This window comes from Scyliorhinus canicula, chromosome 3, assembly GCF_902713615.1.
Source record: "Scyliorhinus canicula chromosome 3, sScyCan1.1, whole genome shotgun sequence".
NCBI classification, from domain to species: domain Eukaryota; kingdom Metazoa; phylum Chordata; class Chondrichthyes; order Carcharhiniformes; family Scyliorhinidae; genus Scyliorhinus; species Scyliorhinus canicula.
In genome coordinates this window covers 13,494,469-13,522,093 of record NC_052148.1, presented here as the reverse complement: position 1 = coordinate 13,522,093, position 27,625 = coordinate 13,494,469, and the positions used below count along the sequence as shown (strand labels likewise).

The 27,625-nt window shown below is 46.5% G+C and overlaps 1 protein-coding gene across 6 annotated transcripts in view; it reads left to right on the top strand.

Moving 5' to 3' along the window:
• exoc6b (exocyst complex component 6B) overlaps positions 1-27,625 on the top strand; it is a 658,566-nt gene that overhangs the window by 524,386 nt on the left and 106,555 nt on the right. For all 6 annotated transcript variants that reach the window (XM_038793136.1, XM_038793134.1, XM_038793132.1 and 3 more), the window contains one exon: positions 719-860. In XM_038793136.1, the coding sequence (XP_038649064.1) occupies positions 719-860 (142 nt within the window). The remainder of the gene's footprint in view (positions 1-718; positions 861-27,625) is intronic.

The following is a 27,625-nucleotide window of genomic DNA, read 5'->3' as shown; positions in this document are numbered from 1 at the left end:
CTAGTCGCCACACTCCGGCGCCTGTTCGGGTACACCGAGGGGAGAATTCAGAATGTCCAATTCACCTAACAGCACGTCTTTCGGGACCCGGAGGAAACCTACGCAGACACGGCGAGAACGTGCAGACTCAGCACAGATAGTGACCAAAGCCGGGAATCGAACCCGGATCCCTAGCGCTGTGAAGCAACAGTGCTAACCACTGTGCTAACCAGTGCCTCAGAAGGCAGTGGAGGTGGGGTCACTATTTTTAAGGTGGATACAGATAGATTCTTGTTAAGCAAGAGAATCAAAGGTTATCGGGGTTAGATGAGAATGTGGAATTCAAAACACAAACAGCCATGATCATATCGAATGGCGGAGCAGCCTCAAGGGGCCGAATGGCCTACTTCTCCTATTTCGTATGTTTATATATCAACCGGTTGGTGGTGTCTTTCCCTTCATAATCTGAGGCTCCTGTCCGTGTGGAGTTTGCATGTCCTCCCCGTGTCTACGTGGGTCTCACTCCCACAATCCGAAAAGATGTGCAGGGTAGGTGGATTGGCCACGCTAAATTGTCCCTTAATTGGAAAAATTTTCAAAATAATAATCAAAGATTCAGTATTGAACAGTGGGACTCATTTTAATTTGAGAAAGTCACCAAGGCCTTTCTGATTGTTCATTTTGGGTTTGGGGAATTGAGGATTTAATGTCTGATGGGAGTTTAATTTTGATTTTTCAGGGCAAAGTGGCACAGACGGCCTGCATGTCTGCGTGCAAACATCTATCTACATCCCTACTGCAGCTGCTATTGGATACCGAGGTCAGACAGATCACCATGGGAGCCTTAAAACAGTTCAACATGGACATCGAAGAGTGCGAGCGTAAGTGATCAAAGAGTCTTCTAGATAATGCAGCAAATTAATTTTTGTACTCTTTCCAAAATATTAACAAGAAGCTGCCGTTGAATTGGTTCAACAATAACTTGCATTTATATAGCACCTGAAATGTAAACAAAAACAGTCCATGCTGCATCGGTCAAAAATTGGCACCAAGCTGCACAGGGAGATAATTAGGACAGGTAACCAAAAGATTTGGTCAAAGAGACAGGTTTTACGGTGCTATCCATCAAGGAGCAGGGAGAGATACAGAAGCTGCCATGCCTTCAGCTCCAGAGGACCAGTGGGGTAAGGTGGGGGGTGGGTCAGGGAAGCCAAAGGAAATCGGGGGTGATCAAGAGCGCTTGGTGTCAGGAAGCGCTTCTTCACACAAAATATAGTGGAAATCTGAGGCTGGGAGTCAATTGAAAATTTCTATACTGAGACGGAGTGTTTTTTGTCAGAGAGGGTATTAAGCAATTTGGAACCATGGTGGCTAAATGGAGTTAAGATAATCATCAGATCTAATTGGATGACTGAACTAGCTACAGTGGCCTCCGTCTGTACCTTTGTGTTGCAGTGTCATTTGGATGGGATGTTAAACCAAATCGCCAAGAGCCATTACAAATGGGCATAAAATATCCTGTGGCACTATTTTGAAGAAGATGCGGAGAACTCTCCCTGGTGTCTCGGTCAATATTTATTCCATTAAAAGGCAGAGAAGTAAAATAATTACCTTGTGTCTGTCTATGGGACCAATGACATAGTGACAAAGGGATGAGGTCCCGAAAGCAGAATATAGGGAGTGAATACAGGGAGTGAGGAAGAAAGTTGAGAAGTTGGACCTCCGCAGTAGTGATCTCAGGATAACTGTCAGTGCCACGTGCTAGTCAGAGTAGAAATAGTAAGATGTATCGAATGAATACGTGGCTGAAGAGATGGCGTGAGGGGGAGAGTTTCAGATTCCTGGGGTATTGGTACCGGTTCTGGGGGAAGGTGGGACCAGTACAAACTGGACGGGTTACATATGGGCAGGATCGGGACTGATGTCCTTGCGTGGGAGGGGGGTGTAGTACTTGCTGGAGCGGTTACATAGATACATAGGAGCAGGAGGAGGCCTGCTCCACCATTCATCACCATCATGGCTGATCATCCAACTCAATAGCCTAATCCTGCTTTCTCCCCATAGCCTTTGATCCCATTCTCCCCAAGTGCTATATCCGGCTGCCTCATGAATATATTCAAAGTTTTAGTGTCAACTACTTCCTGTGGTAATGAATTCCACAGGCTCACCACTCTTTGGGTGAAGAAATTTCTCCTTATCTCTGTCCAAAATGGTTTACCCTGAATCCTCAGACTGTGACCCCTGGTTCTGGACACACCCATCATTGGTAACATCTTCCCTGCATCTACCCTGTCTAGTCCTGTTAGAATTTTATAAGTCTCTATGAGATCCCCCCTCATTCTTCTGAACTCCAGCGAGAACAATTCCAACCTAGTCAATCTCTCCTCATATGACAGACCCGCCATCCCTGGAATCAGTCTGGTAAACCTTTGCTGCACTTCCTCGAGAGCAAGAACTACCTTCCTCAGAGAAGGAGACCAAAACTGCACATAATACTCCAAGTGTGGCCTCACCAAGGCACTGTATAATTGCAGCAACACATCCCTGCTTCTGTACTCGAAAACTCTTTCATTGAAGGCCAACATACCATTAGCCTTTTTTACCGTCTGCTGCACCTGCATGCTTACCTTCAGCGACTGGTGCACAAGGACACCCAGGTCCCGCTGCACATTCCCCTCTCCTAATTTACAACCATTCAGGTAGTAATCTGCCTTCCTGTTTTTGTTTCTAAAGTGAACAACCTCACACTTATCCAAATTATATTGCATCTGCCATTGATTTGCCCACTCGCCCAACCTGTCCAGATCATGCTGTAGGATCCCTACATCCTCGTCACATTTCACCCTCCCAACCAACTTGGTATCATCTGCAAACTTTGAGATGTTATATTTTGTTCCCTCATCCAGATCATTGATATATATTGTGAATAGCTGGGGTCCTGATCCCTGTGGTACCCCACTAGTTACTGCCTGCCATTTGAAAAGAACCCATTAATCTCTACTCTTTGTTTCCTCTCTGCCAACCAGTTTGCTACCCCCCTCAATACAATTCCCCCAATTCCATGCGCTTTAATTTTGCACAATAATCTCTTATGCAGGACTTTGTGAAACGCCTTCTGAAAGTCCAAATATACCACATCGACTGGCTCCCCCTTGTCGACTGTACTGGTTACATCTTCAAAGAATTCCAACAGATTTGTCAAGCGTGATTTTCCCTTCATAAATCCATGCTGACTCTGACTGATCCTGCCACTGATTTCTAAATGTTCCGCGATAAAGTCCTTGATAATGGATTCAAGCATTTTCCCCACTCCCGATGTTATGCTTACTGGTCTATAATTCCCTGAATTCTCTCTACCTCCCTTTTTGAATATCGGAGTGACGTGAGCTACCCTGCAATTTGTAGGGACAGTTCCAGAGTCCTTTTTTTTTTTATAAATTTAGATTAGCCAATTATTTTTTCCAATTAAGGGGCAATTTAGCGTGGCCAATCCACCTACTCTGCACATTTTTGGGTTGTGGGGGCGAAACCCACGCAGACACGGGGAGAACGTGCAAACTCCACACGGACAGTGACCCAGAGCCGGGATCGAACCTGGGACCTCAGCGCCGTGAGGCGGTTGTGCTAACCACTAGGCCGCCGTGCTGCCCTACAGTTTCAGAGTCTATAGAATCCTGGAAGATGACCACCAATGCATCCACTATTTCCAGAGCCACCTCCTTAAGCACTCTGGGATGCAGATTCTCAGGCGTTGGGGATTTATCCGCCTTCAATACCATCAGTTTTCCCAGCATCATTTCTCTACTAATGTTGATTTCCCTCAGTTCTTCTTTCTCACTGAACCTTTCATTCTCCAACATTTCTGGGATATGATTTCTGTCCTCATTTGTGAAGACAGAACCAAAGTATGTATTCAATTGCTCAACCATTTCTTTGACCCTTATTATGCATTCCCCTGTTTCTGTCTGTAGGGGGGGATGAGGTAAGGATGACAAATTTCCTTCTCTAAAGAATGTCAGGGAACCAGTTTGGTTTTTATGACAATCGGCAGCTTCATGGTCACTTGTAGGGAGGTCAACTTGTTATTTTAAAAACTGAATTCAAATTCTTAAACCGGGCGAGATGTGAACTCACATTGTCAGGGTTATTAGTTCCAGTTAAGTAGCATAATCACAACATCAACTTGGTGAAACTGGTGCGGATGGGGGGGATTTGTATTCAACCAATCAAACATCTGGAATTAAAGTCTAACGATGACCATGAAACCATTGTCGATTGTTGTAAACTCCATCTGGTTCATTAATGTCGTCAGGGCAGGAAATCTGCCATCCTTACCTGGTCTGGCCTACATGTGACTCCAGGCCCACAGCAATGTGGTTGATTCTTAACTGCCCTCAGCTACAGCCGAGTAAGCCACCCAGTTGTATTAAACCACTACCAAGTCTATGAGGAATGAAACCGGACGGACCTCCTTGCATTGACCTAGGCACTGGACAAGACAAGAGTAAACTCAGCCCTGTCGACCCTGCTGCAAAATCCTTCTTACTAATAACTGGGGCTTGTGCCAAATTTGGGAGAGCTATCCCAGAGACATGTCAAGCGACAACCTGACATACTCACGGAATTGTACCGTACAGATAATGTCCTAACCATCACCATTCCTGCATATGCCCTGTCCCGACCGCAGGGCAGACCCAACCGAGGTATCACTGATGAATGAGTACCCCTCCATGTTGAACACCACTTGGAGGAAGCACTGAGGGTGGCAAAAGCACAGATGTACCCTGGTTCGGGAACCTCAATGTCCCATCACCAACACTGGCTCGGTAGCACCACGAATTACCAATCTGGCTGAGACCTAAAGGCCATAACTGCTGGACTGGGCCTGCAGCAGGTGCTGAAGGAACTAACGAGAGGGAAAAACATACTTGACCTCATTCTGAGCAAACTGCCTGCCACAGATTCACTGGTCCATGGCAGTCCTTGTGGAGATAATTGTCCTGTCTTCACATTGAGGATTCCTTTTATTGTGTTGTGTGGCACTACCACTGTGCAAAATGGGATAGATTTTGAACAGATCTAGCAACTCCAGATTGGGCATCCATGAGGCGCTTGAGGGCCATCAGCAGCAGCTGAATTGTACTCAATCAGAAGTACTCAACCGCAATCTATAAATTCATAGCCCGGCATATCCCCCATCCGACCATTACCACCAACCCAGGGAATCAACTCTGGTTTGACGGAGAGTGCAAGAGGGTGTGCCAAGGCCAGAGTGCAAGAGGGTGTGCCAGGGCCAGTACCAGACTTAGCTAAAAATGAAATGTCAACCTGGTAAAGCTACAATGCAGGACTACTTGTGTGCCAAACAAAATGAGCAATATGCGATGGGCAGAGCTAAGTGATCTCGCATCTAGGGATCAGATCTAAATTCTGGAGTCCCCAGTCATGAATGGTGGTGGACATTTAAACAAATCGCTGGATGAGGAGGCTGCTGAACCACCCCATCCTCAAAGACAGGGGAGCCCAGCACATCTGTGCAAAAGAGAAGGCCAAAGTATTCGCAACGATATTCAGCCAAAAGTACTGAGTGGATGATCCACTTTGGCCTCCCCAGCATCACAGATGCCAGTCTTCAACCAACCCGATTCACTCCACATGATACCAAGAAATGGATGAAAGCACTGGATACTGCAAAAGCTATGGGCCCTGACAATAGGCTGGCAATAGAACTTTAGACTTGTGCTCCAGAACTTGCCGTGCCCCTCACCAAGCTATAGTGCAGCTACAACACTGGCATCTACTCAGCAAATTACGCAGCTTTGATCTGTGTACAAAAACCAACCCGGCCTATCCTCAATCATCAGTAAATTGATGAAAGGGGTCAGAAACAGTGCTATCAAGGGGCACTTACTCTGCAATAACCTGCTCACTGACACTCCGTTTGAGTTCTCTCAGGCTCTCTTGGCTCTTGACCTCATTATAGCCTTGGTTCAAACATGGACCCAAAAGAGCTGAACTCAAGAGGTGAGGTGAGAGTGACTTCCCTTGTCGTCAACGCAGCGTTTCACTGAGAGTGACATCAAGGAGCCGTAGTGTGATGAATGTTAGAATTTTAGATGTATTGTATTATAGGCATTTGGTGCAGTAAGGGTTAAAAGCCTGGGTTAGTGCATGTGTGTGAGACTGCTGCAGTCTTGTTTTGAAAGAAATCCTAGTTTGAAAGATGACTAAGGTTTTGGGAACCAGGTGTGCAATTAAACTGTCGTAAAAAGCTTGGGCTAATGCTGTTTTGTTTGGATTAATGGGATTCCCTGTGGAGTTGGTTTGATTTCAGCGAGGTAAGATGGTGTCATTATTGGGTGGAGCTCCATTATCAGGCATTTTACAGAAAGCAGGTCAGTGGGGTTCGATACGAAGCTGTGAACAGCAGTCAAGACGTTTGCTCTCATTGCAGTTCAGTTAAGAGAGGTTCCAGTCTTTCCAAACAGTGCAGACTGTCTGAGAATAGCTTGAGAAACTACCACAGAAGGTATTTGATGCCAAAGTATTGTGTGTTTTCAAGAAGAAGTTATATATAGCTCTTGGGGCTAAAGGGGTCAAAGGATATGGAGGAAAGGCAGGAACAGGCTAACAGTGATCAGAATGAATGGAAGAGCAGGCTCGAAAGGCTTCCCCCTGCTCCTATTTCTCCTATTTTCTATGTTCATCATCTCAGTTCAGAGACATCACTGCAGCAGGATGTGTCACTCAGAGTAGTGTCTCAGGCCCAATCATCATCATCTACTTAATCAATGACCTTCCTTCCGTCATAAGGTCAGAAGTGGGGATGTTGCTGATGACTGCAAAATGTTCTGCGCCATTGCGACTCCACAGGTAATGAAGCAGTCCATGCCCAAATGACGTAAAACTGGACAATATTCAGGCTTGGGCTGCCAAGTGACAAGTAATAGTTGCACCATGCAAGTGCCAGGCAATGACCATCTCCAACAAGAGAGAATGTAACTATCTTCCCATAACGTGCAATGGCATTACCATTGCTGAATCCCCCTCTATCAACATTCTGGGGAGGAATCGGACACTAAGAATCCTGCATCAAGTAACTCATCTCCTGACTGCCGAAAGCCTGTGCACCATCCACGAATGTTCACTCCCTCCACCAGTGACAAACAGGAGCAGCAGTGTGTACCGCCTACAAGATACGCTGCAGCAACTCACCAAGACTCCTTAGAAAACATCTTCCAAACTCACGACCGCTAGTATCTAGAAGGATAAGGGCAGCAGTTGCATAGGAACACGACCACCTGCAGGGTCCCCTCCAATGCCCCACACCACCTTGACTTGGAAATACATCGGCGTTCCTTCAATGTCGCTGGGTCAAAATCCTGGAATATTCTGAACAGCACAGTGGGTGTACATACACCACAGGGACTGCAGCGGTTCCAGATGGCAGCTTCTCACCACCTTCTCGAGGGCAGTCGGGATGGACAATAAATACTGGTAGCCAGTGGCACCCATGTCTCATTAATACATTTTGAAAAAGTTATATCAATATATAAGTGCCTTTAATGTAATGAAACGTCCCAAGGTTCTTCACCACAAGGGCATTATATAACAAAGTGTGACACTGAGCTACATAAAGAGATATTTGGTCAGATTGCTAAAATCTTTGTCAAAAAGATGCATTTCAAGAAGTGTTCTAAAGGCGGAACGAGAGGTCGAGACACGGAATTGCTGAGCTTTGAACCTTGGCAACTGAAGAAATGGCCATCTACTCCTGCGGGAGCCAGTGTTGGTCAGCAAGTACAGGGGTTATGGAGGAAGCAGGACTTATTACAAATTAAGATAAAGGCAGCAAAGTTTTGAATTATCTCAAGTTTGCATAGGTCAAATGTTAAAGACAAGCCAGAAGTGCGTTGGAGTCGAGAGGTATTGATGGCCTGGGCTTTCAGCAGCAGGTGAACTGAGTGAGGGGCCAAGGTTCAAATGACGCTATTTCAGTGATTGCATGAACATGAGGTGAAAGGCTCATCTCGGGATCAGATGTGACACCAAGGTCAGGAACAGTCTGGACTAATTTCTGATTGTTGCTAAGGAGAGGGAGGAGTTAGAGAACTGAGTTCGGAGTGGGTTCCAAAAACAATGGCTTCAGTTTTCCCAATATTTAACTGGAGGAAATTCCTACTCATCCAACATTGGATGCTCGACAATTAGACTTATAATTTAGCAATAGTGGAGGAGTCAAGAGAGGTGGTCGTGAAGTGGATCTGGGTATCGTCAGCGTCTAATGTGAAAACTAACACCGTGCCTTTAAGGACAGCATGTGGATGAAATGAAATGAAAATCGCTTATTGTCACGAGTAGGTTTCAATGAAGTTACTGTGAAAAGCCCCTAGTTGCCACATTCCGGCGCCTGTTCGGGGAGGCTGGAACGGGAATTGAACCGTGCTGCTGGCCTGCCTTGGTCTGCTTTAAAAGCCAGCGATTTAGGGACCATTTGCCAAGGATGGATCCATGGGGAACACCAGAGGTCACGGTGCAGGAACAGGAAGAGCAGCCAATTCAGGAGATTGTTTTGCTACAAGTAGACAGCACAGCACCTACTTTCTGCCATCTTTAACTTTTTTGTAAGAGTTAGGGAAAGAGGGACTTGTTTCTTTCCTTTCCAACTGGGGCAGGATTCTCCGACCCCCTGCCAGGTCGGAGAATCCCCGGGAGGCGGCGTGAATCCCGATCCGACGCTGGCTGCCGTGTATTCCGGCGCCGGTTTTCCTGCAGGGGCAGGATCGACGCGCCGCTGATCAGGGGCCATTGGCAGCAGCCCCCCCGGCAATGCTCCAGGCCCCAATGGGCCGAGCGGCCGTCGGTTTTTGGCCAGTCCCGCCGGCGTGGATTAGACGCGGTCCCACACGGCGGGACCTGCCAGGTAAGTTGGCTGGTGCCGTCATCTGAGAAGAGCAGTAAGTCCCACTCCTCGTTCCCCCGAAAACCTGATGCCGGCTTCGAGGACAGCAGGTTAGAAGAAAAAAAACCTCTTCATTCCTGCCTGTACGCTGTTCCAGGAGCGGGACCTAGATCTCGGGAAAGAAAAGAATAAACCATTTGATTATGAATTTAACTCACCAGTTGTGAAACTTTGAATATCGTTATCGAAACACACGATACCGCAGTCAGTAAGAATAACTACTAACTCAAACACACATACCTGATTCTTCCCCAGCCCCTGGAAAACAAGGATTGCAGGACGAGACGATACAATAACTTGTGATCTCCACAGAGTAAGGACTTGCGCAGCAGGGTTTGTGTCGAACTCACTGATCAAGTTGTAACAATGGCTTGTACTACAGGAGGAACAGAACCAGCCAGCATGGTTTTTCCCCCAATGTGTACTATACATTAGAGTGGATTTTATTTTGTACAAAACCAAACCGAAAAGCCACATGTTGGATAATAAAGTTGTAGCTGCAGTTTACAAGGTACTAAGCGGACTTTTCAACCCTGGTGCACTCTTGTAAAAGTGCCCAAGTGCGAGAGCAAAAACACAAGACTCCCTTCAGCCACATCTAGTAAAAGCAAATTAATGGTCATCATAAAGATGAGCACGATGATTAGTGGAATAGTGGTTCAGCGTGCTGATGTATGGCTATCACATTTTGTTTAATGAAGACAAATGTTAACCTTTAAGGCGAGGCACATGTTTTAGGGGTCTCGCCATGGTTCCGCCTCATTAATACAAAAAAACAAACAGTCCAAAAAAGCAATTAAGAGTTTGCGGCCCATGATGCCTCAGTCAGTAAGGGTAATTGCCAACTCAGACACACATACCTGATTCTTCCCCAGCCCCTGGAGAACAAGGATTGCAGGAGGGGATGATGCAATCATAAGTGATCTCCTCAGAGTAAGGACTTGAGCAGCAAGGTTTGTGTCGAGCTAACTGATCATAAACCAGGGTTTGGCAGAGCTCCCCACTCCTACTCTCGCTTGCTACCCAGTGATGATCCTTTTCGTGCTCCTGAACAGACTCGAGGCGAGGAGATTGAACTGGTCTTCGCTAAAGTCCCTCAAACAACTTGACCTGCTTTTTCTCCGGAGGTGTGAATCTCGTTTCCTCACTCCGGTTTGGTAACCCCTCCAGCCAGCAGTCCTGTGTTACTGATAAAATCTCGACTGATGTAATCCAGCTCTCTTACAGTTCAATATGAGTCTGATAGTGTTGTCATTTTGGTTATGTTTCTGAATTGGTAATCCAGAAAACATGAGTTCAGATCCTACTGTGGTTATTGGAGAAATTCAATTCCATTTTTAAAATATATCTGCCGATTAAAAAGTTGTGTCAGTAAAAGTGAGCACAGATTGTCGTACAAACCCAACTGCCCTTTGAGCAAGAAAAACTGCTGTCCTTGTCTGATCTGACCTAAAATATGGTACGGTGGCTAGTCATTTGCATCACCTGCTTCAGCAATTTGGGAAGAAGATCCAACAGCATCTTCCCAGAGCAAATGGATTTGGACAAGAAATACTGGCCTTACACCGATACCCACAGCCTGAGAAGGAATGTAAATGAAAAGCTGATTAACCCCTGGCAGCTGACTTCCTGGCACAGTAATCTTCCCCAGCCAAAACCTTGTGTTGCTGACTACCTATACTGATGCTCAGCTCGTTCCCTCGCATCGTAACCCTGTAACTCTGCCAACCAGCATCCCATTTTATATGCGGGCAATCCTGCATTAGAAGAACACTTTAATTTCTGGGATCTGGGTTGATATATGTATGGATTCTATCAAAGATTGTCTCCCTAATGTTTGGATTATAAATGAAAAGGTCAGGACAGTCTCACCAATATAACCCGAGATGCAGCTGAATTGCTGGTCTCTGAATTAATTAGGAGGAAATGTCATCTTAATGTAGTGTGTGCTCTTCTGCAAATTGTGGGTATGTTGAAGACAATTTACATGAATCTATATTGAACCTGTGTGATACCATGCTGAGCATATTTCAAAAAAACACTTTGTGCTGTATCTAACCTGTGCTGTACCTGCCCTGGGAGTGTTTGATGGGATAGTGTAGAGGGAGCTTTACTCTGTATCTAACCTGTGCTGTACCTGCCCTGGGAGTGTTTGATGGGATAGTGTAGAGGGAGCTTTACTCTGTATCTAACCTGTGCTGTACCTGCCCTGGGAGTGTTTGATGGGATAGTGTAGAGGGAGCTTTACTCTGTATCTAACCCCGTGCTGTACCTGTCCTGGGAGTGTTTGATGAAACAGTGTAGAGGGAGCTTTACTCTGTATCTAACTCTGTGCTGTACCTGTCCTGGGAGTGTTTGATGGGATAGTGTAGAGGGAGCTTTACTCTGTATCTAACCCTGTGCTGTACCTGTCCTGGGAGTGTTTGATGAAACAGTGTAGAGGGAGCTTTACTCTGTATTTAACTCTGTGCTGTACTTGTCCTGGGAGTATTTAATGGGGACAGTGTAGACGGAGCTTTACTCTGTATCTATCCCCGTGCACTATCTGTCCTGGGAGTGTTTGATGGGACAGTGTAGACAGAGCTTTACTCTGTATCTAACCCCGTGCTGTACCTGTCCTGGAAGTGTTTGATGGGACAGTGCAGAGGGAGCTTTACTCTGTATCTAACCCCGTGCTGTACCTGTCCTGGGAGTGTTTGATGGGGACAGTGTAGAGAGAGTTTTACTCTGTATCTAACCCCGTGCTGTACCTGTCCTGGGAATGTTTGATGGGGACAGTGTAGAGGGAGCTTTACTGCATATGTGTAATCGTGCCTTAATGTGAGTATATGTGATGATGGTTGTGGGGGTGAGACCCACGCAGACACGGGGAGAACGTGCAGCCACCACACAGACAGTGTCCCGGGTCCCCAGCGCCGTGAGGCAGCAGTGCTAGCCACCGTGCCGCCCCTTTAAAAACCTCTCTTATCACCTCTCCGTTCTCTGGGGAGAAGTTCTCCAGCTTGGTCAGTGGTTCTGACAGTTATACGTTTCTAGTCCTGGTACCATCTTTGTGAAGCGTTTTTGTCCTCCTTTCAGTGTTTCAATTGCCTTTTCTTAAGTATGAACCAAAACTGTGCACAAGTCTTTTACAGTAAAATATTTTCGTTTAAGTTATTATCATCTGTCTTCACCCAAGAGAATGAGGAGGTAGTTCTGGAACTCTGAGAGAAACATTGTGAGGTTCTTGAGAAAATTGTCGTAGGGAGTGACAAGGTATTTTAGGCATTGGCAGGCTTAAAAGTGGACAAATCCCCAGGTCCTACTAAAAAATAGTAGGGACTGGACAAGAAATGTGATAAGGAATGGCTTTAAGGTTTCATACCTGAATACTCCGAGCATTCAAAATAAAATAGGTGAATTAGTTGCGCAGATTAGGTGGATTGGCCATGCTAAATTGCCTTTAGTGTCCAAAACGTTTAGGTTGGGTTACGGGGATAGGGAGGAGGTGTAGGCTTAGGTAGGGTGCTCTTTCCAAGGGCCAGTATAGACTCGATGGTCCAAATGGCCTCCTTCTGCGCTGCAAATTCTATGAGACATGGCTCCAAGGTGACCAAGAATGCGAGAGTCCATTATCAAGGATTTCATAGTACAGCTTTTGGAAAGCACTAGGGTAACCAGACAATGTCAGCTTGGATTTACAAAACGAAAATCATGCTCGACAAATCTACTGGAATTCTTTGAAGGTGTAACTAGTAGAGTTGAACAGGGAGAACCAGTGGGTGTGGTTTATTTAGACATTCAGAAGGCTTTCAACAAGATCTTACATAGCAGATTGATATGTAAAATTAAAGCTCTTCAGATTGCACTTAGTGTCCTGAGATGGATAGAAAGCTGGTTAGCTGCAGGAAGCAAATAGTTCGAATAAATGGGTTATTTTCCAATTGCCAGGCAGTGACTAGTGCAGGAATCTGTTCTAGGACCCCAACTGTTCACATTATATATTAATGATTTAGATGAGGGAACTAAATGTATTATCTCTAAATTTGCAGATGATACAAAGTTGGGTGAGAGGGTGAGCTGTGAGGAGGATGCAGAGATGCTTCAGCAGGATTTGGACAGACTGAGTGAGTGGGCATATGTGTGGCAGATGCAGTATATTGTGGGTTAATGTGAGATCCACTTTGGTAGCAAAAATAGGAAGGCAAATTATTATTTGAATGAGTGTAAATTGAGATAAGTGGATACTCAGCGAGAGCTTGGTGTCCTCGTACATTAGTCACTTAAAGTCAGCGAGCAGTAAAGAAGTGAAATGGTTCGTTGGCCTTCATAGTGTGAGGATAAGAATCATGATGTTTTACTGCAATTGTATAGGGCATAGGTGATGCCACACTTGGAGCATTGTGTGCAGTTTGTGTCTTTATCTGAGGAAGGATGTTCGTGCTGTGGAGTGAGGAGACACATCAACTCCATACTCCCAGAGAGCCTTGATCCCCTGCAAATCGCATACCACCACAACCTTCCACAACAGACGCTAGCTCCCTGGTCCTGCACTCATCCCTGAAGCATCTCAACAACAAGGACTCCTGTGTCAGACTCCTATTCATTGCCTACAGCTCCCCTTTCAAAACCATTATCCCAGCCAATCTCATATCAAAATTCCAAAACCTAGAACTTTGTTCTTCCCTCTGCAACTGCATCCTCGAATTCCTGAATACAATCAGTAAGAATAAACAACAACAACACCTCCACAATAGTCATCAATACCGGGGCCCTGCAAGGCTGTGAACTTAGCCCCCTACTTTATTCCCTATACACACACATGATAGTGTGGCAAAACGTGACTCCAACTCCATCTACAAGTTTGCTGATGACATGACTGTAGTGGGTCGGATCTTGAACAATGATGAATCAGAGTACAGGAGAGAGAGATAGAGAACCTAGTGGAATGGTGTAAAGACAACAATCTCTCCCTCAATGTCAGCAAAACTAAGGAGCTGGTCATTGAGCAGGGCCCTATTGTTTCTGTGCTGTAGAACTCAATTTCACTCTTTCTAATTTGAAGCAGAGCAGAGAAGATCTCCGTGGTGTTCTCGTCATTTATCCTTCAATTTACACCAATTCATAAAAACAGATGATCTGACCATTTATCACATTGCTAGTTGTGGGAGTTTGCTGTGCAGCTAATTGGTTGCTGCATTTCCTACATTACTGCTGACAACATTTGAAATGGCTAAAAAGCACTTTGGTCTGTCCTGGGCCTGTGAACGGTGTGATATAAATGAATGATCTTCCTTTATTTGTTTCTCAATTGTGCATTCTTTTCAAAGAAAAATCCAAGGCAGGAATTAATTGTTTGCCTTCCCTCCCACCTCACCCCTCCCTCCCACATGGCCCTTGATACCACAGGTCGTTCAGACCAGCGACTGCAGATGCCACCTGAGTTCTAAGTGTTAGCAGCAAGACCAAATGTCGTTTTCACCTTTAAGCCATGGGGTTGTGTGCTTGTACATAACTTGAGTCCCTCACTCAGGAGGGCACCGCAACAGCTCAGCAGTACATTGGCTTTCTGCCGAATCGCAGTAGGACAGGCCAGAGAGAGAGAGGGCGGAGGAGATGAAAAGCCCACGCAATCTTGATTTGCAATGTCTTGAATTACTGTGTCTGTGTTGCATGAATAGAAAGAGAGACCGACCCTCTCTTTGGGGAGGGGGATATGTGCGAGAAATAACACAGGATGCCTTGAGAATGGCGGAGTTTTGCAGACACTGAATAGCAGGTGCCTCCTAACCTGAGCACCAGGGGCAGGTGACCTCTCCCGCCCAGAGAGACTCAGTTCACATTACAGTCACTGTAATTGAGATTGATAGCGGTGCCTTAACCCTGCTATTTTTCACTGTCATCCCTAGTGTTTGGAAGCTAAGAATGGGGACACTCACACAAAGTGGCTTCGCTCTCCAGTAAAATACCCTTTTGTCGGTGTTGTGTTTATGATGTAATGGGGAGCATTAGTTGCAGAATTAATAAAGGTTTTGTTGTGATTTCCCCCCCCCCCTGTGTTCAGTGAAGAAAGTAATGGTCCTCCCCCTCCCCCTTCCTCCCCTTTTTTAAAATGTGTGTCAACTGCTGCAGCCTTTAAAGCATTTTGATAAATTTCAACCTGTTCAGGACAGGCACAAATTAGGAAGATTGACTGTAATGAGAAAAAAGAGGTCTCCTGCTATCTGTACTCCCGGCAGCTGTTCCTTGTATTGAGATAAATGTGCTCTGAATGGCTATTAGGTCTCCTTAGTTCTATAAACTCACGAAAAATCACTGTTCAGTTTATCGTTCTCGGGTGACAAGCTCCATTTGGAACTATCCAGGACTCTTTAAGACGGCAATTACTTATCTTTTGTCCTCCAGGGTTCCAATATATAAGGAATCATTAGTATGGCAAATAAGCTTGTGGAGGGCTAGTTAGGGAAATATATTGAACAAACGCATAACTGGGAATGTTTGGTTGCGAATCAGGGAGAGAAGGAATCAGTCAATTAGGGCTGGGTTTTTCAAAGTGTGGGTCGCGACCTGTCGGTGGGTGTCAGAATGGTCAAGGGGTTGAGGGTCGCAGTCTGCACTTTCATTAAACAGGGAAGTATGGGGGATTCAGGTACATGGGCACACAATCCTATTCCTCGAATAATCCAGTGCGTGGACGAGAAACAGAATTATGACAGATGGGGAAAATATCGAAGCAAAGGATAGTCACTGAGTTCACTTACTGAATCGTGTGCAATGAATGTCTTGTGCTGTCTGTTTACATAAAATAGAATTCACAGTGCAGAAGGAGGCCATTCGACCCATCGAGTCTGCACTGGCCCTTGGAAAGAGCAACCTACTTAAGCCCACATCTCCACGCTATCCCCGTAACCCAGTAACCCCACCTAACCATTTTAGACACTGAGGACAATTTAGCATGGCCAATCCACCTAACCTGCACATTCTTGGACTGTGGGAGGAAGCCGGAGCACCCGGAGGAAACCCCCGCAGATGTGGGGAGAACGGGCAGACGGACAGTGACCCAAGCCGGGAATTGAACCTGGAATGCTCTGAAGCAACAGTGCTAACCACTGTGCCGCCCCTCTGTGCGCCGCCTCTCTCGCTGCCCCACTCCTGACTTGTTACAACAGCTCTGGGTTGGGAGTAAGCTGCTGTCACCAGAATCCGTTGACCTGGGGATTTATTTTGGCCCACACTATAGTACTGGCCCAGCACTTTGAACAATTCCAGAAATGAAACCCAGAAACACTTCTGAGTGACACAGCGTTCCAAATCTGTGACTACCCCTTGCAGAATGCTAATATCGGCAGCTGCATGGTAACTTGCAGGTTGTCCTCTCAATCTCACTTTCATGCCTCACTCTATGGTGGCAGGAAGGAGAATGTTTTGAGCACTGAATTAGGAAGGGAAGAGATTCTACATTTTAGAAAAATATTAATTTGTATTTGTTTCATAACCTTTCATGAGTATTCTGATATCTGAGTTCAGACTTTCACCTTTCACAAAATAAAAGTTCCTTTAGCTTCTCCCAGTTGCTAGTGGAAATGCACAGATCTCCTCAGGTTTTGTTTGATTACCGTTGGAAGTCAGGGGGAAATTTTGCAGAACTTTCCCCACAAAGATTATCTTTAAGTAGAGTCCATCACGGAGTGGTGTTTCTTCATAACAGTTTTTGCACTCGTATTAACATAAGGAGCATAGTAATTATGGACAGGGAAATTAGATGGGTTTTTTTCCGCCCCTTCCCTGGGGCAAGAAAACTTTTGTGTCCCAAACATTGCCTTGACTCAGAATAGACTGGGCAAGTGAACGTTGCGGGGGTCCCGCAGGTTGGGCAGTTGCAAAAGTGGGTCCAGGAAAAAACGTTTGAAAAACACTTAATTAGGGAACATTGAGTTGGCATGGGGAAAAAAAACAAAGGCCAGGATTCTCCGAGCCCGCGACGGGTCAGAGAATCGCCGGGGGCGTGGGAAATTCCCACCTCAACGATCCGACGGCAGTCGAGAGCTGCTGAAATAGGCCCCTGCAAGATTCTCCTCGGGCGACGGGCCGAACTTCTGCCGAGTCCCACCGGCGTGGTTCAAACCTAGTACCAGCTGGGCTTGCGCGGACCCATGCCGGCTGTGCAGGGCCACCTTTCGGCGCCGGAGCAGCGTGCAGCATTCCGGTGCCCTGCTAGCCCCCTAAAAACCGGTGAATTGCTGGGCCAGGAGGCCTGTTGATGCCGGCGTACACCACTCTGGTGTTTCCGCGGGCGTCAACACTTGGCCAGGATTTCGGAGAATCCCGGCCCAAATCTTTATTTAAATTGCACCTTTCACCATCTTTGCATATCCCAAACTAGTTTACAACCAATTTTGTGGTGTTGTCACTTTTGCAGTCGGTAGTTGTGCACAGCAAGTTCCCACACCCCTGACAATGAGCAGATAATGAGTTTTAGTGAAGTTTGTTGATTTGAAGATCATATCCTGCTGCAGCACACGGGGGAAACTTTCCTGCTCCTCTTCAAAATGGTGCCATGGGAACTTTCACATCCACCTCAGGTTGGACCATTTAACGCCTCATCGGAAAGGCTGCACCTCCGACAGTACAGCACTCTGTAAGACCATGAGACATAGGAGCAGAAGTAGACAATTCGATCCATCTAGTCTGCTCCGCGTCAGGGAGATCATGGCTGATCTGATATAATCCTGAATTTTATCTCCATAACCCTTTAATCCTGTACTTGTGTTTTTCTTAAAACAAAGATGCAAAACAGAAGGAAAGACTTGCATTTCATGACCTTTTTATTTTTTTTAGGATAGAATTTACAGTGCAGAAGGAGGCCATTCGCCCCATCGAGTCTGCACCAGCCCTTGGAAAGAGTACCCACTTAAGCCCACACCTCCAACCTATCCCTGTAACCCCGTAACCCAACCTAACCTTTTTGAATACTAAGGGCAATTTAGCGTAGCCAATCTACCTGACATACACATCTTTGGACTGTGGGAGGAAACCGGAGCACCTGGAGGAAACCCACATAGACACAGGGAGAAAGTGCAAACTCCACACAGAAAGTGACCCAAGCCGGGATCGAACTGGTGACCCAGGAGCTGTGAAGCAACTGTGCTACCACTGTGCTACCATGCCCCCCTAATGAGACCTGATGTCTCAAAGTGCCCATGCCATGCTGGAAGCCCAACAGCTTTAGCTGCACAGGCTGGTGTCGGGGGTGGGGGCTGGACCTCTTCCTTTGTGGATCCTGTGGGCCACCAAGACACCCCACCCAAAGGCCATTTTCCCCCTCACCCCCACTTTATCCCTTCCCCCTGTTGTATTGAATGCAGCCCTCACCCCATCATTGAGACCCCTACTCTGGACTTATCTGTATTCCTCAGTATGGTGAGATTGCCTACAGTCCCAATCGTGGCCATCTGAATGAGACAAGCCTTACCTTAAAGTTCCCAGTGTTAAATTGGTTTGCACTGCAGCCATCAGAATCGTGAGTGGCCTCCCCACCCTGACCCTTTCGCTGGGACGGGGAGCAAGGACTCAGAACCCTGTAAAATCCAGCCCTACAATTACTTCCCTCGGCATCCAACAGTGCATATCATCCAGTCCTGGTGACTTAGTCCTCTTTAAATACAGACAGCCTTTCCAATACCATCTCTTTATAAATTTTAGCCTCTCCAGTACCTCAACGTGCCATTCTTCCACTATAACCTTGACAGCATCTTCTCCCTTGGAAAAACAGATGCACAATCCTCATTTAGTACCTCAGCCATGCCCCCTACCATGTATCAAACCTTTCCGATGCCTAATCATCTCCACCACTTCTCAGACCACCCTTTTCTAATAGTTATATACCTTTGGTCACTGTTGTATTGTTGAAAATGTAACAGCCAATTTGTGCTACAGGAACGTCGTAATGCACAGATAATTTTAGTGATGTTAATTCAGGAATACACATTGGCCAGGGCCCGGGGGAGAATTCCCCTGCTCTTCTTCAAAAAGTACCACCCAAGAGAGCAGATAAGACCCCCACCAGACTTGTTTTTGGCGGGGTATGCACATAAAATAGAACGGGTGCTCACACCATCACCTCCCTGCTCACCCCCTTAACATGGTAGTTCAGTGCCCACTTGCCATATTTAAATAAATAATCAGAGTACATTGAGTTTGTCAACGAGCCCGTTAACCCTGATAACACACTGCTTGCGCCATAATAATATCCCATACCAACCTACCTTTTTATGCATGGCATTAGCCCAAAGACCTTTCTAATTACTAATTGTACCTGTATAATCTCCTTTAGGATACCTACTTCAGGGAAATGGTAATTGACATGCATCCAAGTGATTGATCGGAAGGCATTCAACCACCACCATCCTCTATTTCAGTCTTCAGGGGATTAGTGCTATGGCTGTCAGTAACATGCCCAAGTGAGGATTTTTCACATACATGCCAAAACAGTCAGTGTTGGCAGAAAACTCCACACTTGGGCTCATTAAAGCCAAGCTTGCACCATTTTCTGTCCCCCACTTTTGCTGTCACATTAACTCTGTCAGTCTAACAATCACCTCTGTCTCTTCCTCTTCACTTTCTCAACCTATCTATCAGTGTCTCGCCTCTCTTCCCCTCCCCCTCTTTTACCTTCCCTTTTTCTCCCTTTGCTGATTTCCTGTCTCCCTTGCTATCTCTTTTCCCTCTCACTCTCTCACTGTTTGTCTTTTCTTATCCAGTCACAGAGATCTACTGCATAGAAAAGGCCCTTGGGCCCATCGTGTCAAAAACAACCACCTAACTCAGGGGTGGGCAAACTTTTCCGTGCAAGGGCCACATTCAGAAATTCACAATTTCAAAGGGCCGCATAGTATATTAAGTAAAATAACTTCACCCGGTTATGATTCTGGGCGCCTCATATAGAACATAGAACAGTACAGCACAGAACAGGCCCTTCGGCCCTCAATGTTGTGCCAAGCAATGATCACCTACTCAAGTCAACGTATCCACCCTATACCAGTAAGTAACCCAAAAGCCCCCCCCCCCCCCATTAACCTTTTTTTTTTAAATTTAAAAAAATAAAAAAAATTTTTTTTTAATGACTTGGTGGGCCGCATAAAGACCTTTGGCGGGCCGTAGTTTGCCCACCCCTGACCTAACTATTCTAATCCCATTTTCCAGCACTTGGCCCATGGCCTTGTATACCTTGACATTGCAAGTGCACTTCTAAATACTTCTCAAATGTTATGAGAGTCTCTGCCTCTACCACCCTTTCAGGCAGAGAGTTCCAGACACCTACCTCTGGTTGAAAGAGTTTTTCCTCCGACCCCCTCTAAACCTCCTGTCCCTTAGCTTAAATCTATGCTCCCTCATCATTTTTTAAAGTAAATTTTGAGTACCCAATTCTTTTTTTTTCCAATTAAGGGACAATTTAACGTGGCCAATCTACCAACCCTGCCCATCTTTTTGGGTTGTGGGGGTGAAACGCACGTAGACACGGGGAGAATGTATAAACTCCACACGGGGCAGTGACCCAGGGCCGGGATCGAACTGGATTGTCAGGGCCTTGAGGCAGCAGTCCTAACCACTGCGCCACCATGCTGCCCCCTCATCATTGATACCGCCACCAAGGGAAAGGTTTCTTCCTGTCTACTCTATCTATGTCCCTCATAATTTTATCCATCTTGCAGTTGTCTCTACTCCAAGGACAACAACCCCAATTTTCCAATCTCTCTTCATAGCTAAAACTCTCCAGCCCAGGCAACATCCTGGTAAATCTCCTCTGCACTGTTTCCAATGCTATCATTTTCCTCCTATAATGTGGATTCCAGAACTGCACACAATATTCTAGCTGTGGCCTAGCCAATGTTTTATACAGTTCCAACACAACCTCCCTGCTCTTAAACTCTACGCCTCAGCTAATAAAGGCAAGTATTACATATGCCTTCTGAACGACTTTATCCACCTGCCCTGCAACCTCAAGGGACCATGTACATGCACACCAAGGCCCTTCTGATCCTCGGTGCTTCCCTGGGTCCTGCTGTTCAACATGTGTTCCCTTGCCTTGTTTGTCCTGCCCAAGGGCATCACCTCACACTTCCCCAAATTGAATTCCATTTGCTACTGATCAGCCCATCTGACAAGTCTGTTGATATCCTCCTGTAATTCAGGACCATCCTCCTCACTATTTACCACCCCACCAATTCTCGTATTTTTAAAAAATTAATTTTGCCGGGTTGTGCTTCCCTGGCTAGGCCAGTATTTGTTGCCCATCCCTAATTGCCCTTGAGAAGGTGGTGGTGAGCTGCCTTCTTGAACCGCTGCTGTCCATGTGGTGTAGGTACACCCACTGTGATATTAGGGAGGGAGTTCCAGGATTTTGGCCCACCGACAGTGAAGGAACGGCGATATATTTCCAAGCCAGGATGGTGAGTGACTTGGAGGGGAAACTCCAGGTGATGTTCCCATGTATTTGCTGCCCTTGTCTTTCTGGATGGTAGTGGTCGTGGGTTTGGAACGTGCTGCCTAAGGAGCTTTGGTGAGTTACTGCAGTGCATCATGTAGCTGGTGCACACTGGAGGCAGTGAATGTTTGCGGAAGGAATATCAATCAAAGTGGGCTGCTTTTTCCAGGATGGTGTCGAGCTTCTTGAGTGTGTTTTGGAGCTGCACTCATCCAGGCGAGTGGGGATTATTCCATCACACTCCTGACTTGTACCGCAGGTGGTGGACAGGCTTTGGGGAGTCGGGAGGTGAGTTACTTGCTGCAAATATCCTAGCCTCTGACCTGCTCTTGTAGCCACAGTATTTATCTGGCTCGTGCCATTCAGTTTCTGGTCAATGTAACTCCCCAGGATGTTGATTGTGAGGAATTCAGTGATGGTAATGCCATTGAATGTCATGCGCCGGTGGTCTGATTATCTCTTATTGAAGATGGTCATTGTGGCTTGCCACTTGTCAGCGCAAGCCTGGATATTGCCCTTTGACTCTCAACAGTGAGGGATTGTGGACCATCCTCCTCAAATTCGGCTCCCCACACAAATTCGTCATCATTCTCCGCCTGCTCCACAATGACGTGAAAGCCATGATCTTCACCAACTGAATCACCACAGACCCAATATTTGTGCAAATTGGGGTCAAACAGGGCTGCATCATTGCACCAATGCTCTTCTCCATCTTCCTCTCAGCAACACTCCACCCCATCACTCAGAAACTCCCCATTGGAGTGGAGCTAACCTACCAGGCAAGCAGGAATCTGTTCAATCTCCGATGCCTCCAGGTCAGAACCAAGACAACTCCAACCTCTGTCATCAAGCTGCAGTACACATGACGTCCTTCTGTGCACATATTCGGGGGCCAAGCTACAAACCATCGTCAATGCATTTACCAAAGCATATGAGAGAATAGACCTCAGACTTAGCACCCGGAAAACAATGTTCTCTACCAGCCTGCTCCTGCCACATAAAACAGCCCCCCAACCATCAAGATCCACGGTGAGCCCTTGGACATTGTGGATAATTTCCCAGACCTTGGGAGCCTCCTCTCAGTGCAAGCAGACATTGACAATGAAATCCAAGTGCAGTCTTCTGAAACCTGAGGAACAGAGTGTTCGAAGATCGAGATCAAACCCAGCACCAAGCTCACGGTCTACTGAGCAGCCGTGGTCCCCTCCCTCCGGTATTCATTAGAAACATGGACAATGTACAACACACCTCAAATTCTTGGAGAAATATCACCAACGCTACCTCCGGAAAACCCTGCAAATCCACTGGCAGGTAGGCGTGCCAATGTGAGCGTCCTCTCCCAGGTCAGTACCCCCAGTATCGAGGCACTGGTCACACCCGACCAGCTGTGATGGGTGGGCCACATTGCCCGCATGTCCGACACAAGACTCCGGAAACAAGTGCTCCACTACGGGTTCCGCAATGGCAAGCGATCACTAGGAGGGCAGTGGAAACGCTACAAGCGCACTCTGAAAGCCTCCCTAAATAAATACAACATTTTCACCAACACATGTGAATCGTTTACCTTAGAAAGCACAACCTGGAGAAAAAGCAGCCACGGAGGCGCCAATCGCCTTGATCGTCGTAGAGTGGAGCACGCAGAGGCAAAGCATAAACAGCGGAAGGAGAGCATCCAACCCACCCCATCAAACACCTCCTGCCAAACCCGTGGCAGAGTCTGCGGATCCAGGGTCGGACTGTTCAGCCACTGCAGAACCCACCTCCCCAAAGCAAGTCATCCTCGACACTGAGGGACTGCCCAAGAAGATGATGATTGTCCAGATCTTGCTGCATTTGCATGTGGACTGCTTCAGTATCATCAGCAAACTTGCTGATCAACCCTCCTACATTCAGGTTGAAATCATTTGTATAAACCACAAACAGCAAGTGCCCCAATACTGATCCCTGTGGGACCCCACTGGCCACAGGCTTCCAGTCAGAAAAACACCCCTCGACCATCACCCTCTGCTTTCTGCCACTCAGCCAATTCTCGATCCAGTTTGCCAAATTTTCTTGGATCCAATTGGCTCTCACCTTTGCTCTCCTGTGCTCTTTCTCCTTTCCCTTCCCCATTTTTTTACCGTCCGCCATCTTTCACCTCTCCCTTTTCTTCCCACCCCATTTTCTCTCCTACCCCTTTTCTTCTCCCCACCCCATTTTCTCCCCCACCCCATTTTCTCCCCCCACCCCTTTTCGTCCCTCCATCACTTTTCCCCCCACCTCTATTCTTCCCCTCCCCACCACTTATGGACAGCACAGTAGCACTGTTGCGTCACAGCGCCAGGGACCCGGGTTCGATTCCTGCTTAGGTCACTGTCTGTGTGGAGTCCGCACGTTCTCCCCGTGTCTGCGTGGGTTTCCTCCCACAAGTCCCGAAAGATGTGCTTATTAGGTGAATTGGACAGTCTGAATTCCCCTCTGTACCCGAACAGGTGTCGGGAGTTTGGTGACTAGGGGCTTTTCACAGTAACTTCATTGCAGTGTTAATGTAAGCCTACTTGTGACATTAATAAAGATTAAATAATTATTTCTCCCCCCTTTTCGCTCCCCTTTTCTTCCCCCTCTGCTCCCTTTTCTCCCCCATTTGTATCCGTTTTCTTCCCCCCCCCCCCCTTTTCTTCCAATCCTTTTCTCCCCCTGCAATTGAGTTAAACATTGCAAAGTGTGAATTCAGCGTAGAAGGCCAGAGACTTTGATCTGCTGAAGACTGGATCAGAGGTGGTCGTGGCTGAAAGCTTGCAGATCAATCACTTGGACACATGTCCACACATTGCCTCTGATGTACACATCACTAATGGCACAGGTACAAAAAGTAATTCAAAAGGACCCTCGAATTGGTCCAGTGAAAGTGATTTACCTTCACAGTGCTGGCTACCTAGCACTGCAGAAAACTGGGACGGAGAAGGAAGATTGCTGAGATTTCTATTGCTACTAAAAAGATAAATATTGATTCTAGTTTGTCCCAGAGACACAAAGCAAGGTGGTCTGAATTGGGAGGCTAAAGTCCAATAAGTGGGCACAGGTCAAACAGCGACACTTCCCTTCAGCCCTTCTAGAAATTGGAGGTATTGTTGTCATAGAACCCCTACAGTGCAGAAGGAGGCCATTCGGTCCATTTAGTCTGTACCGACCCACCAAAAGAACACTCTACCCAGGTCCGCTCCCCCACCCACCCCAGTCCCCTAACCCCAGTTAACTTGCACATCCCTGGATACTAAGGGGCAATTTAGCATGGCCAATCCACCTAACCTGCACTTCTTTGGACATTGTTGACAGTGGCTGGCAAGTGTGCTCTGTGTAATTTAGTTCAAATTGAAAGCATTCTTGCCACAGCATCCTTTAATTCTCATGGAAGATTTACTTTGGAGAGGGTGCAGAGGAGGTTTACCAGGATGTTGCCTGTTCTGGAGGGCATTAGCTATCTGGAGAGGCTGAATAGACTTGGACTGTTTTCATTAGAAAGACAGAGGTTGAGGGGTGACCTGATAGAGATCTGTAAGATTATGAGGGGCATGGATAAAGTGGATGGGTAGGCATTCTTTCCCAGGGTGGAAGGATCAGTCACTAGGGGGCATAGGTTTAAGGTCCGTGGGGCAAAGTTTAGAGATGTGCGAGGCAGGTTTTCTATGCGGAGGGTGGTGAGTGCCTGGACCACGTTGCCAGGGGAGGTTGTGGAAGTAGATACGGCGTTCAAAATCATCCTGACAAATACATGGATAGGATGGATATAGAGGGATACGGCACAAGGAAGTCCTGAGGTTGGTATCATGACCGGTACAGGCTTGGAGGGCCGAAGGGCCTGTTCCTGTGCTGTATTATTCTTTGCTCTTTGATTGCAGTATTATGAAGGAACGTTGATTGGGAAACAATGTTCACAGTGGTGAAGGGTTGAAATCTACAAAGACCTACGATAAGAATGAAGTTTTCCTGCCCAGATCTCTTTTTCCATCCTCCTTTCCCTCTCCCTCCTGCCTAGATTAACCCTGAGTACAACAGCCAGTTTATGATCTAGGGGCTGGTTTAACACACTAGGGGCTGGTTTAGCACACTGGGCTAAATTGCTGGCTTTTAGAGCAGACCAAGGCAGGCCAGCAGCACGGTTCAATTCCCGTACCAGCCTCCCCGAACAGGAGCCGGAATGTGGCGACTAGGGGCTTTTCACAGTAACTTCATTGAAGCCTACTTGTGACAATAAGCGATTTTCATTTCATTTTCATCTAACCCTACTCAAACCCTGCGTACAGCAGCAGATTCACATCTGATTCAACCTGTTTCCCCTTCGAACAATAGAATTGTCTGCTGAACAGGAAGACAGAACCTCAGTTTAACCAAAAGATGCCCCCCTGGCAATGTAGCTCTCCCTTAGTCCTACACTGGAGTATCAGCCGACATTGTGTATTTACCTCCCAATATGTTATCAGATCAGAAAAGAGTTCCTCTGATTAGTGGGAGAGTTCCATTATCTGGTTAATATTTTTCTCTGTCTCATGGGAGAAAGGCTTTCTTTTTGATGAATGGGTTTGCAATACAAAGGGTTCAGCTCTATTCCTTTTTATTAGCTGACAGCATTACTGCTGGCACTGTCTGTCAGGAAAGAAACAAAACTTGCATTACGATAGCACCTTTCATAACCTCAGGACACCCCAAATTTTTGAAGTGTAGTCACTGCTACAGTGTACAAAGTCTAACAGATATTGCCAACAGCAAAATGATGATTAATTCTGTTGATTGACCAGTCAATATTGACCAGGACACCCAGTACAGAACTCCTCTCTTCAGAATAGCGCCTCGGATCTTTTACGTCCATTTGAGATGGTGAAATATAGCACTTCTAGTAGTGCAGCACCCTCTCAGCACTGTACTGGATTCTCAGCCTAGATTATGTGCTTCACAAATCCACATCTTCTGAACTTCAGGTGAATGTGTAACCCACTGAGCTACAAGCAAAAGCAAGGGAGGGAATAAAGCCATTTGTCCCATCGAGGCGCTATATCCAACAGCAGAAGTGGTAAAGCTCTAAACTTCTGACTTACCGATCCCTGTCATGCATGATAAGATTGAGCCAACTCTGCCTGCCTTATTCGGCTGCGGGCGACTATCCCAACCATCGAGACACTACATAATCTCACTCCTTAGAGCTTCGATGCACTCCCTTTCTCTCAAAGTAAGATAATGGATGGCCATATTGAATGTTGACGTTTAGTATTGCGTTTCAAGTTGCAATACAAAAGAACATTCTGCTGACCAATGAGATTTGGATACACCTACCAACAACGAAGCCTCCATAACTCTTCCATCATCACTGGGTTAAATTCTTGAAACAGCCCTCCGGCCTCGTGTGGAAGTACGTTGACCAGACGGACTGCAGCAGGTCAAGAAAATGACTCACTACCCTCTCAAAGGGAAACTAGGGCTGGGCAATAAATGCTGGCACCCACATGCCCACATTTTACAAATGTTCTATTGGGAATTAGAACGCTGTGTTGTTCTGTCTATTCCTGTTTCCTTCATTCCCACTCCACCCTAAATGTTCAACCACCTTAGTCTTAAAATAGTCCGTTTAGAACTGAGGTGCAGAGAAATTTCTTCACTCAGATGGATGTGAATCTTTGGAATTCTCCACCCAGAAGACTATGGATGCTTAACCATTGGGTATATTCAAGACTGAAGTCGCGAGATCTTTGGACGTTGAGGGAATCAGGGATGAAAATGAAATGCAAATCACTTATTGTCACAAGTAGGCTTCAAATGAAGTTATCGTGAAAAACCCCTAGTCGCCACATTCCGGCGCCTGTTCGGGGAGGATGGTACGGGAATGAAACCATGCTGCTGGCCTGCCTTGGTCTGCTTTCAAAGACAGCGATTTAGCCCAGTGTGCTAAACCAGCCCAGGGTGATTGGTGTGGGAGGGGAGGGAGTAAAGTTGATATAGCGGATCAGCTATGATCTTACTCAATCACACAGCAGACTCGAGGGTCGATGTGACCTCCACTTGCTCCTATGTATGTTCTTGTGTCAATTCATACCGTACTGCACTGCCTCTGACATCACTGCACAAGCCCACAAATTGCATGATGTTCCTTGAGACGTCATTGGTCCCCTATCTTAATGGAAGGTTAACTGTGCTACCAGGATAACAGGCAGAGGACTCCAAGCACTTAGGCTATTTGCCAACTGCTATGG